Raw genomic sequence first — 12,621 nt, 5'->3', positions numbered from 1 at the left:
CATGAGTCTACTCCATACACGCAGGATAGACAGTGTGTAGTAGTTGTGAACAGGGATATATTTACCAAGTAGGCCTGTTATGTGGTACTGCGTTGTACATTCAAGACTGAAGAAAGTATCAACTGAAAATGCGTGGTGGAATCATTTTTATCAGAACACCATCGCTTGAATCTTGGCACTACTCTGGCGATTTATGGACACCCTCTGATACTATGTGTTTACTGAGATCGATCACAATCTACAAAATCCTTTCATGACTGGCAATGGTCAATTAACATGGTTACGAAGAACTATTTGGCGCTAACGCAATGTACAAATCCCTATAGACAAGATCATTCCACGAGGCTCTCGGCCTGATAGACAACCATAAAGGGTAAGATGTCAAGAAGACTGGCACCTACCAGGGGCAGTGTCATCCAAGCCAAGCACCATGCCGAAGCAACCGCTCAACAGTTCAAAGGCCAAAGTGTGGTCCGGCCGTCACAGATTGCACCTGGTAAGAGAGAGAAAAAATTAGATGAAATACCTACCCGGATATGGTCATGGTAGGCGCGAGCCGGCGTCATATACTTTAGATCGCTTTGGTTCGGGAGAACAGACTGCTGTAGACAGCATCGACGACGGGCTGGGCAGTGATCTGTCGACCACCGAAGAAACGTCCGTTCAGGCCCTTGATGGCGTTCTCGCCACCCTGGACGCGGTCGAACTTCAGGTAAATATCGCCTTGCGAGTTGGGATCTAGTGCAATGTGAACAACATGGCCATATTTGTCTTCGCACTCAGCGCGAACGTCATCTTCCAGCTCCTTGATCCAGACTTCGCCCTCCTCCCTGCAAAAATTGTTAGATCCTGTATACAGACAAAGAGGGCCATGATAGAGAAACTTACTCGTTGGGATCAAACATATTGCGGAGCATGACACACCGACTCGCCATGTTGACGTTAACAGGCAGAGGCTTAGCCTCGGTCTTGGGACGGAGCACCTTCTGCTGGTCATCGGCAGCAGGCTCGGCTGGTTCATCTGTTCTTGCAAGCTTGCGCATCAATGCATCCCTACTGTAGTTGTTGAAATTTACACCGGCAACATCCGTATCGTCCAACGCACTAGCACCAGCCCCCTTTTCGGAGTCACGGCCACCAGCGCGGTCGAAGTTGCTGGTACCGCCAGCTTGAACACCACGTCCTCCGTGACCCGAGAAAAGAGAGCCCTGGAAGTTATGTTGGTTTGCACCTTGGCTCTGCATGCGTTGTGCGTTCGAGTCAGGAGTGAACTTATCGTTGCCAAGGCCAACGCGGATTGCTCGACCAGCAAGGTCAAATCCATTCATCTTTTCCAATGCCTCACGAGCCTGGTTGGGATCACGGAACCTGTACACGAGTATTAGCAACATTTTTACTGATAATGGAAGTGGAAGAAGTTGAACTTACTGCACGAAACCATAGCCCCTGCTGCGACCAGTCTCGTCCTTTTGCAGTTGGACAAATTCGAGTTCGCCAAAAGGCTCAAAGACGTTCTGGAGGTCACTTTCAGTGATGCTGAAATGAATGTTACCCACGTACAACCTGTGAAATGGAGCAGCGTGATTGTTGCCGCTGCTGGCCTCAGGATTGCGGGCCTGGCGGTTCTTTTCCGCTTCAGTCAATTGCGCGATTATGGGAATTCCTAGAAGTTTCTGTCCGGTAAGCTGGATAGCGGGCGCAACGGAGTCTTCGCTCTTGAACTCGACATAACCGACACTAATGCAAGTCAGTACACGACTTTCCTATCATATAGGAACCTGGAGAACTCACCCTTTAGACCGTCCACTGACACGGTCCTTGACGATCTGGGCTTCTTTGACAGGACCGACTTTCTCAAAAAACGCAATCAGCTCCTTCGTTCTCAGCCGCGCAGCAAGCTGCTGAACGAAAATGGTACGCCTGTCACGCTCATCCTCAGTAGGTTCCGGGGTCCTCTCGCGGCTTTTCGGACTCGGGCTTCGTCTACGGTCACGGCGAGTGCGTCTGTCTTCGTCTCGCTCATCGCGACGGGAACGACCCGAGGGGCGATAATAGCGATCATCGTAAGGCGACCGAGAGCGAGTGCGAGCCCGTCCACCACCGCGGTAGAAGTCGCCACCAGAACGGTACTCGTCACCGTAGCGGTCACGACGAGACCGGCGGCGTTCGCTATCACGACTCCTGCTCCTCTTTCTGCTTCTATGGCTTCCGTTAGCACTGCCATGTTCGCTTCTCGGGCTCTTCATGTCTTCATCTCCATCGATATCTCGCGAGCGACGACGATCACGGCTGCGGTCCTTGCGCTTGCGGTCTTTGTCTCGTGACCGATCGCGGTCCCGGCGGTCATTGCTGTCGGTTTTGGAGGAACGGTCATCGCGATCCTGGGAACGGGGAGGGTCTTGAGATGGCGGAGCGGCTGTGGACTCGAGGAGAGCCTCAACATCGAGACCTGACATCTTGGTATATATGCTGCAATTTGTCTTTTTTTTTCCTGGACTAAACTGAACAGAAAACAAAGGCAACGAAGATTGCGCGGAGAGGATTGTGGTCACTTTTGGCTTGGTTAGAGAGTGACGGCGTATCAAGCTTGACTTGAGCGAACCCTTCTGTTTCAAATCCGGAAGCCGACAGGTTGCTTCTAATACTGTACTATAGATCGTCTCAAATGCCGTATAATTAGGAGTTGGGATAAGCGGATTCCCTACAAGAGTTGTGCTGCAATCTAGGAGTGAGGTGACGATGTGAAGATACTGTCCACCTCAATGTTCCGATGGCGTGGGATGCCGACACGTCACGTGGTCTTGGCGTCTTTGCCTCCTAATCATTTATTCTTTCAGTCATATTTTTTTTTTCCGCCTACTAACACGGCTATGAACCATGGGTCATCTATATCTCAGCCGTACCCCGGCTTGAACTCATTCTGTCGAGATGGGACCTCTGTCGAGATGGGAGCAAGATTATATTATAAGCGGCTATATACTCTGTACAATAGTAGAAACTGGTTTCATAAAAGCAAAGAGAGTCATGGTCACATATCACGGGAGAATAATGGATGGTTTTCTTCCACCGGCCATGACAATCAATGTACACGAAGGAATTCTCAAGAAGCCCAACTCCGATATGTCAGCATGAGTAAGAATAAACACGTGTCGACGACGACATTACTTCGTACATTAAAGGTATGAATAGGGGGCAGACAATGGAAACCACGCAATAACCGGAGTATGGAGCATCAAGATGCTAAGTATGTTCATTGGGTCTTCACGTTCTTGGGAGACGGCATCTCGAGCTCAGTGCCGAAGACGCGGTCCCAGAAGCGACTGGTGACGCCAAAGCCATTGTCGAAATCCGCGAAATGATGCTGGAGGTGGTATTTCTTGAGCGCTTTGTAGTAAGAAGGGAGACTATACACGAGCATCAGCGATTAGTAGATATTACGCGAAATGCCAGGAGACCAGGTTTACTCACTTGCGGTGGTGGAGGAAGTAGTGAGTCATGTCATAGCAGACATAACCGAAAACACCTCCACAGAAGACCGTCACAGCGGCATACCAGTTGTAGAAGAACACTGTATGCGCTAGTTTATAAAATGGGGTGGCCAAGACGACAAATAGAGCCGGTGGCATGACCAACCGATACTTGTCCATAGGTAGGTAGTGATGGATTCCATGTAGCAGAAAGTGGAGAGTAAGGCCAACGCGGTTATCAGGAAGCCACCTAGAAAGCATTAGCACAAGCGGATCAGAAGATATATGGGTACAGCCTCATACTTATCAATGTGGAACAAGAACCGATGCATGATGTACTCTATCAAAGTCCAAAGGAAGAGGCCACCGACCCAATAAGCAGCGGCAGCCGGCACATTCGCGAGTCCAGAGAAACCAACGATAGTCCCATATGTGATTGGAGGAAGCCACATGATAGGAACCACATACCAAGCCGTCTTACTGAGAGGTTCAAGGAAGTTTCCAAAGAGCGGCGCGGACTCTCCACCTTTGTAATGACGCGGGCGGTGGATTTGATCCAGGTAAAACTCCTTGGTGAAATTGCTCTTCCAGAGCTGAACAAGGAGAGGCTTGTTGAGATCCAAAAACTTATGTGTTTGATAATCCTTGCTATAGTCGGTCTCTACCGACAGGTCCTCTTCGCAAGACAAGCCAGTTGTTGCAAACACCGCCTTTTCCTTTGATTGAGAAGCGCTCCCATTTGCCGCCTTCCCGGTGGATTCCGAGGAGACAAACCCGATAAGGCATTCGTCCAGGATTTCGTATGCCGAATCTGAATGGGCATGGGATGTCGGATCGCGCAGTATCTCCGTCACGTCTTTACCGGCATACTCAAGAACCAACTCCTCACCACCGGGATGGCCGGCGACAAAGTCAGTAACGTCATAGACCTTTGATCCCAGGGTCACATAGCACGAGTTGGCATCGTTGTGAGACTCGACCTCAGCCGGGGTGAAAGTTGGAAGGGTTCTGCCAGGCATGGTTGTCGCAAGGCAAAAGCCTAAAGAGCAAGTACCGTGTTGCAAGATTGACGACGGAGGAGAGAGATGAAGGTCTGGAGGTAAGGGATGTAATGCGAGAGTCGTAGTTGGACGGTTGACGATTAGTTGTGGTGCAAACCGCTATAAATGGCTGAGGGAGAAGTGGCGTGAGCTTCAAAATATCGAGCAAGGATCACGGGTCCGAGGCTCCGAAGAAAAATTTCGCTGGATCACGAAAACAACAGAGCACACCAAGTGCGAAAGCCTAGTAAGCACTGCTATAACACAGCAAGATCAACGATGTGAAGGCTTTGCTGATATAAGAGCAATAAGTCTTCCTCTTGCCTATACAAAGAGCGACCGTGTGGCTCATCCAAGAGGAGGCGCTTCCTCAGGCCGTCGGGGGATACAACGGAACTCTACGGAAGCCACTAGTCCTCTTTTAGAATTGCCCCTGAGTAGTTATCTTAGTAAGCAGCGGTAGCATGACCTTAATGCCTGAGGCCACTGACAGGCATCAATAAGGCCGCAACGGGTGCTTGACCGAAAGCAAGGCTAGCTGAACGGCCAAAGGGGTTAAAGTGGGCAAGGTAAGTAGTACAGAGTACGAGGCTATAAGAGGAAAGCGCCCAGTTTTTGGGTCAAAAAAGAAAAGTATATTATGATTCACCCTTAATCCGGAGCTCCTGCCAAATTAGCGACAGCATGCAGCAATATTACTCCCAAGTATAGCGCTAAGCTACCGCACTACTTAGCAGCGAGCACATTTGAGGCTAACCTGGCGACACTGTAGGGAAGGCTGGCTAACTAGTTACTGCTTTGGTAGTTAGTAAACAGGACATTACTGTGCTGTCTACCAGATATATGGCCCCAATGAGATATTATTCCCTGGTTTGTGTGGTCAACACGTACGCATTGATGCGGTGATCATGATTGGGCGCATGATGGAGCCAGCTTCATCTAATATGGAGCGCATCTAAATTGCCCGATCACATGAGCCCATACAAGATAGTTGCGGATGCCGGTACCGAGTCACTGTTGTGGTGCTGTCTATCAGTGTCAGTAGTCTAGCAATACCTCCGCACCCACAATCTACATGATATCCGTCAAGTGATGGCCTGATCGTCAATAATCCTGCCTACCGGTTTATGCGACCAATGACAGACCAATCCGGTTTTTGGTGGTATTTGGTGGGACTCCAATCCCGGGATGTCTCTTTTGCCCATAAAAGTACGGCTTAATATGGGTTCGGCTTTTGTGTGTGTGTGAGGAGCAAAACACTAAGAAGTACATTGTACCATAAGATCCCGGTCCGTGGAATTCAGACCGGGCACTGGTCACTCGCCGTCCGAGGCAAAAGCATGGCGGCCTGAAACCATCTCCAAGCGGATCTCCCCCGAAAGCATGCCTCTTTAGTCTTTACTACTGTCGGGGTCGTCAAAGCGTCGACGGCAGCTGAGCACTGGGGGCGGATCTGGGACGCATCACAAGACCTCCCCCAGCAGTCGGATGTATCACAGTACGTCTAGAGCTCTGAGCTTTGGGGTGGCTTTTCGGATTATGCGAAATGAGGCTGTCATCCGAGCAAGCAGTGTGGCGTGCCTGATGGTCAGAGTCTGGCTAAGACGAGGCATTATGACTCTATGAGCAGGTTCCGAAACTCAAAGTATAATAGCGACTAACGACGTTGAGACTTGAGAGTTGGGACATAAGATCGGCAACCAAGAGACTATCTAGATAGTTGACGGTTGAATAATGGGGACGGTAAGCGCTGGGCAAAAAGCACTAGTAAGCGAGGATGGAGAGGTGACTCGAGTAACTAAACGCCAGCCGAACCGAATTCAACGCCCGAAAGAAAAGCTGAGGTGACCACTACACAGTACTAAGACTGACTTGAGTTTAGTAGATTAGTTACTATGCTCCATTCCACGATTTGATGAGGCGCTACTGGCCGCATCGCATCCCGTGTTCCTCATTTTACTGCTATTTAAGTCTATCTAGCTATCTATATTTACTCTCGTACTTGCCTTCGCCACACGCACAGCCAGTGCAGTTGAAGTTCTAAGTGGTTCTCCTCTGCCGGGAAGGGCGAAATTACGGGCTGGTTTAATGACCCGCCCGCTGCGTATGCGGCGTAAGTTGCGTAACATTTCCACTGTACCGGATCGCTCGTTCCGACAAGGCGGGTTCGCCCCTGTCCGTATGGGGAAAAGGAAGGATGGAGGCTGGAGCTGGAGTCGATGGATTGACGGGGCACTGGGCGTGCACTGGGCATGGCTGGGCGAGTAGGACTAGGACAAGGTCTTTCTGTGCGTTACACTTGTCCAATAACCGGATAGGATTGACTTAACAATTGGTTGGAGAGAGAGAGAGAGAGAGAGAGAGAAAGCGAAAGAGAGAATGAGGGGGAGGGGGAAGAGGGGGCCGGAAAGGAAAGGATGGACTGATGTCTTTTTCGGAGGGAGGCCTTTTGATTTGAAGGTTGGAACCGGGTAACTATGGGCTACTGTCGAGACTCGAGAGTCAAGGCGATCTCCATGGGTGGAAATCATTTGGAGATCATCAGAAGTGGAGGGGCTAAAAAAGAAACTGGCAAGTTGCATTGAACGGTTGATTGGAAAAGTGTGAATCCTCCATGGTTTACGGTGGCCATGGTTCGCAGATAGATTACCTCTGCGTCCCTCTTCGCTCTCTGTGCGTTGTGTCTGTCTAATGTCTACTCCGTACTCCGTACTAGTAATTACTTCCCTGTTTTCTTTTTTTCTTTTTTTGGTTATTGTAGAGCTTGCCTCCGTACCAGCCGCAAGTCACTTGTCTCTGATCGGTAAGAAAAATAAGTATCGGTCGGTGGAGGATCCCTCGGTATTTCCCCGTGTCGCGGCTCCGTCGAGTCGATGGAGACTCGACTCGACCACTGCGCTGCTGCAGGCCCAAGTTGTACCAAGCTTGGGATAAGGTATGTCCCATTCTTTCATTCATCCATTCATCTACTTCCCTCCATTTGCAATGACCGAATGCAGGTAGATCCAGTTTGGCTACTCCGTAGTAGCATTCTTTCTATCAGGATAGTAACAGCCTATAAATCGATTATCACACATCCAAACATTTGAGTAGGTTGGTGCCATACAAATCAAATAAATACTTGTTCTGCCGACTTCCCGTTCGGCAGATTTCTCCCCCTCGTCTGCCTGCCTCTCTTTCTTTTCTTTTTTGAAAAAAACGGATGGAGATCTGCTTGATCCGATTCCCTCCTTCGAACCACATCCGAACGGGTCCCCCTCAACCCCTGTCGACTGATCATGTCGAGCTAAATGTCGGAAAAGTGGAGACGGTGTTCAATTGTCAATCATTTTGTCTCGACCGGGTCGACCAGTCAAGGGACCGGAAGTGGGTTTTACCTCCATTCTAATTAGTGTACCTCAGTAGCTCAACGGGAAGAAGCTCCCTGAGCCAGAAAGTGAGGGAAGGAAACAAAGAGAGAAAACAGACACACACAGACACACACAGACACACCCAAACATACGGAGTAGTTAACTGACTGACTGTGTCCTGTTCATCCCCTCGTCCTCTTCCCAACCCTTTCATCTCTTCTCTCCACTCTCTCCTTCCCTTCTCCTCTTCCCTCCCCTCCATTCTCTTCTTCCCCCCCCTAAACCTCTCTCACCCCTCACTCTCTCGTCGTTCGTCAACCTTCGCCTCTTACCGCAATGGATACGTTTTCGTCGTCGGACAGCCCGTCCTTCCCCGGCAATCGTATTGTATCCTACCTCCAAACTTTGGCCAAGTCCAAGACCGAACTGCCTTACGGACTGCCCGTGTGTGTGTCTCCCTCTCACACGGTTACCAGCACGGATTCCCTCCTCCACCTCGCGTCCTTGGTCGGCCCCCATATCAGCATTCTCCAGGTTCACGCAGATATCATTGATGACTGGTCTGAGGAAACGGTTCGCCAATTGACCACGCTGGCTAGAAAGCATGGTTTTCTGATCTGGGAAAGCGGTCGCATTCTCAATGCTACCGTTGACGTCGTCGGTCGGCAGAAGTCTGAATCGAGAGAAGTACGGAATGGTGTGGTCGATTTGATACGGAAGAAGTACACCAGGGGTGTGGTGAAGCCAGCATCATGGGCGGGAATCTCGACAGCCTGGGCTTCCGGGGCCGCTGTTTACAATCAAGAAGCCGACATCTTAATTCCGACCTTGAAGGCTGCCGCTCGGGAAGCAGTGGCAGACGCTGTGCGGACCATTAGAACCGAAATCACCGCCGACAGTTTCGCAAATGAGCAATCCAACACCGACCAAGACTCGGCACAATCCCAGCATCTTACGGAGTACGCCGTTGACCATAGTGGCCTGGGACTTCCCCCACGGAAGGCTTCGACCATTTCTCTTACCCAAACAATCACCCAGCATACCGAAGACTCGGCTGATTACCCCTTGGAATCTCCTCAATTCGAGCGCCATGGCTTTGAGTTTGGCACTCTGAGTCCATCTACGATACCTGAAGATCTTCCTCCTGCGCCTCTTCTGGCCCGTGGCCTAGTACTTTGTTTGCCATCCAGGACCGATACTTCCTTTACCCCCGACTACCGACAGAGCTGCATAGCTGCCGCCCGTGCAAATCAAGATTTCGTGGTGGGATTCGTCTGCGGTGAACCCTGGCACCTTACATCGCAAAGAAGCGATATTTTTGAAACGGGCCTGTCTGGTTATAGCGATGAGCAGCAGCAGCTTAGCCCGTACTCGTCGGATGACGAGGAGGAGCTTCCCCACTTTGCGTTGTTCTCTCCCATCAGCCAAGGTGGCCAGCCACTCGATGGCAGCGAAGAAGATGAAGAGGTGGGAGAGGAAGAGGAGACACCTCTCCCTGAGACCACGAAACCAATTGAATCGCTCAATCCTCTTGCCGCCAAACTATTCCATGTTGCTGGAAAGGCATTCAAACTCCGCGAAGCAACCAGCCAGCAAAACGGAATCACGCATAAATCTGACACCACAAAAAGTTGCCAGATCTTGCACATTCCCATCGTCTCGTTGCCCTGAAGAGGCACCGCCTGGAATATCCCTTACTGCATGCACCATGTCTTTCCTTTTGACTTCGAATAACTAATCACCCATTCTGTTCGCACATATACATATTTATTTTTTCGCTACTATGTCTTTTTAAAGCAACACTATCGCACAAGGGGGGTTTGGAGTTAAGCGCTGTGAAAACCATTACGTTCTGTCCTGTTCTATCATTGCCATCTTCTGAGTACAACATTCGGGGGTCTGAAACTATCTGTGACTACAGCCAAAGAGCATAGCAAATTCTCGCATCACTAGGCTCGGGGAATACAAGAATTCCAAATACCAACGACCGCTAATTCGTAGGCATCCAATCGGGGCGTAATGCAGCCCGAGCTAAATTGCGACGGCGCCATTTAGAGAGCTGTCTAGATCCATCCCTTAAGCTCTAGGTTCTGTGTAGTCTCGATCCCTGCAGCGGTCGGGACCGACGCCGGCCGAGCACTCTCCAAGCATCCGGGGCGATGCTAACGTTATAGCTGGGCCCCGTATGGTGATCGTGATCCTTTTTGGGTTTCAGACGCGTTGGGTAAAGCTAATCCTCATGGAGTATGTGGGCATGCATAACAACTGCAACTATGCTCATCTCTAGCCAGAACTTGAGCTCCAGTGGTCATAATAGGACGATGGACTGGGAATCACAATTAGTTTTTCAGTTAGACGGCCTGGATGGCATTGAGCGCCCGAACCCACTGCCAGACTGATGGTGCGGTTGTAAATCTTGGTCTTTGAGAGTACTACTAGTTTGTTTGTATGGGGAACTAAGTCCTAGCAGGATTCATGTGGTACCCCCAGGTATCCATCCGTATTTATGTCTTCAGTTTCAGTGAGCGTTGGTCATCGAGGCCGTTTTACTGCAGTGAGGATGGTATCACTCGGTTACTCCATATCGAATCAACTGCCTTGTTGTCATACTATGTTCTATCACCGAGAATGTTCTCCATTAAGAAAGGAAGTTGCCAGTCCATAATGAGGAGAAAGGCATTGAAGCATCCCCGCGGTGGGTCACATGACAGGATGGCTCGAAGAGGCAACTCTTTCGATCTAACCACCACTACTTTCGACCAACATTTCTTATCTGCACACGTTTTGCTTCCAGTCTACTTTGATACTATGGCTAGCTTTTCAGCATGAGGAGGCTGCAAATAACGCTATAATGCCAGAGTTGTTCCGGCCAGTGGCCCAACAAATGATACCCAAAGTCTGTGGCGGATATCCCAATCTCGAAGTCCGGCAGGAGTACAGCACCCACAGACTCCTACCCCAGCGCTACGAGGAACTCGTTCAGTATTCTTCAATGCTGTAACCAACTGTGCTATCAACGAGATCACATATCATAAGGCTTCCCTAAGAATATTGTGAATAAACACACGTGCTCCAGACCAGCTCATCATGGACTCGGATGGTGCGCCAGAATCTCAACAGGAAAGTTTGATACCCGGACTAAGTAAATTGTCCATGAAGGCAGACGCAGGGTATTCTGATATCATGTATCAGACCAATGGTGTGACCCAATCGTTACCTGACTTAGAGGAGTCGACTGCTCCCTACAAAGTTATCCTGCGGACCGGCGATGTGATCATTGAATATTTCGATCCTGAATCTGAAATTGCGACACAATCAGAGGCGCGCCATCGTCGTTGGCGAGTTTCCAGTGATGATTTGGCACAAAACAGCCCGTACTTTCGGGCCCTTCTTGACCCGGATAAATTCTCCGAGGGTAGACGTCTCATGCAGCAGAAGATGATGCATCAGAAGCTTCTGACTGACAAAACAATAAACGCTGCGTCTTCTGACAACCCAAATGCAGAAGTAAGATACCTGCCTGTTGTGATTCTCCCGAGCAAACACGTCTCATCGAGGCTCGGGCTAGATGCCATCAAACTGTTTCTGGAGATACTGTCCTTCAACTCTTTTGAAGATGAGCAGAAGTGTTCATTCGATGCGGAACTAAAGATTCTGCCTGTGTCTTTGATTGCAAGGCTGCTGGAGCTGGCAGATGCCTTTAACTCTCCCCACGTCGTCCAGGAATCTCTCAAGAGAGCCGGTTACGCTTATGGGAAGGGGAAATATCAACCCTCAAAATTCGACTCCTCACTACTCAAGATGAGTGAGGACCGCATCCGACAAACCATCTTTGTAGCGCAGATACTGGACGAGCCGGTTATATACCAAGTGATGACCCATGCCCTACTGGTTCTTGGCTCGAAGTCTTGGGCAAACGGTGTCGAGCCTCCAATTACTCCCACCTACCCATGGCGCTACTTTCCCAATGGTATAGAAGGTATTGTCAATTACCTGTCACACAAGACAATCTTTTCACTCCATCTTAACCCAGGTTAATCATATCCCAGAGGAGCTCTACTTTCGCCGACAATGCGTTTTGAACACTATTACCGATCTCCAAGCCTACTTCCTCCGCGTCTACGGCGCCTTAGAAGACCCCGAGCCCCCCAAACCCTTCGTCCCACGACAGCCACTCGCGCCGGCCACCAACCAAGCGCGTCCCTTCCAATGCCGCTACGGCTTCGGCAACTCCAGTGCCTGTGACGCTTTCCATCTGGGACAGATGACCCGATTCTTCTCCCTTCGCACAAAGACCATCTTTCTTGGCTCAACCCTTATCGATCCCGACTTCACCCTCGACTCAGACACCGACTCCGTACCCGAACAACCCCCGGCGCCTCCATCAGATATAATAGCCATCATAGCCTCCCTTAAACAATGCCCTGACTACCAAATCGACCCAAACCACATCGGTTGCGGCATTCGTCGTCGCTTCCTTCCCCCATTAGACTGCATTGAACGCTTCGTCGGCGACGGCAGAGGCCTCCTTGGAATCGACTTCCAGTCCTGGACGGGCCAGGAATGGCCCATTGCATCCTCGTCCTCATGGGCTAACCGTACCCTTCCTCGTGCAAATGTCATCGACATTCGTATCTCCAAAATGAGCGCTGTACATGGAGGAAGCGGCGCTCGACTCTCGTTCACTTCTCAAGAAGAGAACGCTAGGTTACTCTTCACCGCGAAGAAGAGGAATTGGGAGGCATAGCCCAGCCTATTCTAGGC

General features: G+C 50.2%; 4 protein-coding genes across 4 annotated transcripts; 2 read left to right on the top strand and 2 right to left on the bottom strand.

The window, feature by feature from the left end:
- Nucleotides 1–571: 571 nt before the first annotated feature.
- ASPBRDRAFT_27243 (putative RNA splicing factor (Pad-1)) lies at nt 572–2,456 on the bottom strand (the record flags this gene model as incomplete). The annotated part of the gene is made up of 4 exons (XM_067622346.1): nt 572–830; nt 889–1,368; nt 1,429–1,737; nt 1,792–2,456. 4 exons carry the CDS (start codon nt 2,454–2,456, stop codon nt 572–574), a joined length of 1,713 nt encoding a protein of 570 aa, XP_067481445.1.
- Nucleotides 2,457–3,250: 794 nt separating this feature from the next.
- On the bottom strand, nt 3,251–4,486 carry ASPBRDRAFT_27242 (fatty acid alpha-hydroxylase; the record flags this gene model as incomplete). The annotated part of the gene is made up of 3 exons (XM_067622345.1): nt 3,251–3,404; nt 3,469–3,717; nt 3,771–4,486. The coding sequence occupies 3 exons, from the start codon at nt 4,484–4,486 to the stop codon at nt 3,251–3,253; spliced, it is 1,119 nt and encodes a 372-aa protein (XP_067481444.1).
- Nucleotides 4,487–8,193: 3,707 nt separating this feature from the next.
- ASPBRDRAFT_52359 (uncharacterized protein) lies at nt 8,194–9,528 on the top strand (the record flags this gene model as incomplete). Its single annotated transcript, XM_067626890.1, has 1 exon — nt 8,194–9,528. One exon carries the CDS (start codon nt 8,194–8,196, stop codon nt 9,526–9,528), a length of 1,335 nt encoding a protein of 444 aa, XP_067481443.1.
- A 1,416-nt stretch (nt 9,529–10,944) lies between these two features.
- ASPBRDRAFT_118391 (uncharacterized protein) lies at nt 10,945–12,604 on the top strand (the record flags this gene model as incomplete). Its single annotated transcript, XM_067617167.1, has 2 exons — nt 10,945–11,836; nt 11,907–12,604. 2 exons carry the CDS (start codon nt 10,945–10,947, stop codon nt 12,602–12,604), a joined length of 1,590 nt encoding a protein of 529 aa, XP_067481442.1.
- Between the last annotated feature and the right edge of the window lie 17 nt (nt 12,605–12,621).

Source organism: Aspergillus brasiliensis, assembly GCF_001889945.1.
Source record: "Aspergillus brasiliensis CBS 101740 unplaced genomic scaffold ASPBRscaffold_3, whole genome shotgun sequence".
Classification (NCBI taxonomy): Eukaryota; Fungi; Ascomycota; class Eurotiomycetes; order Eurotiales; family Aspergillaceae; genus Aspergillus; species Aspergillus brasiliensis.
The sequence above is the reverse complement of the archived record's forward strand: the minus strand, read 5'-3'. Positions and strand labels throughout refer to the sequence as shown.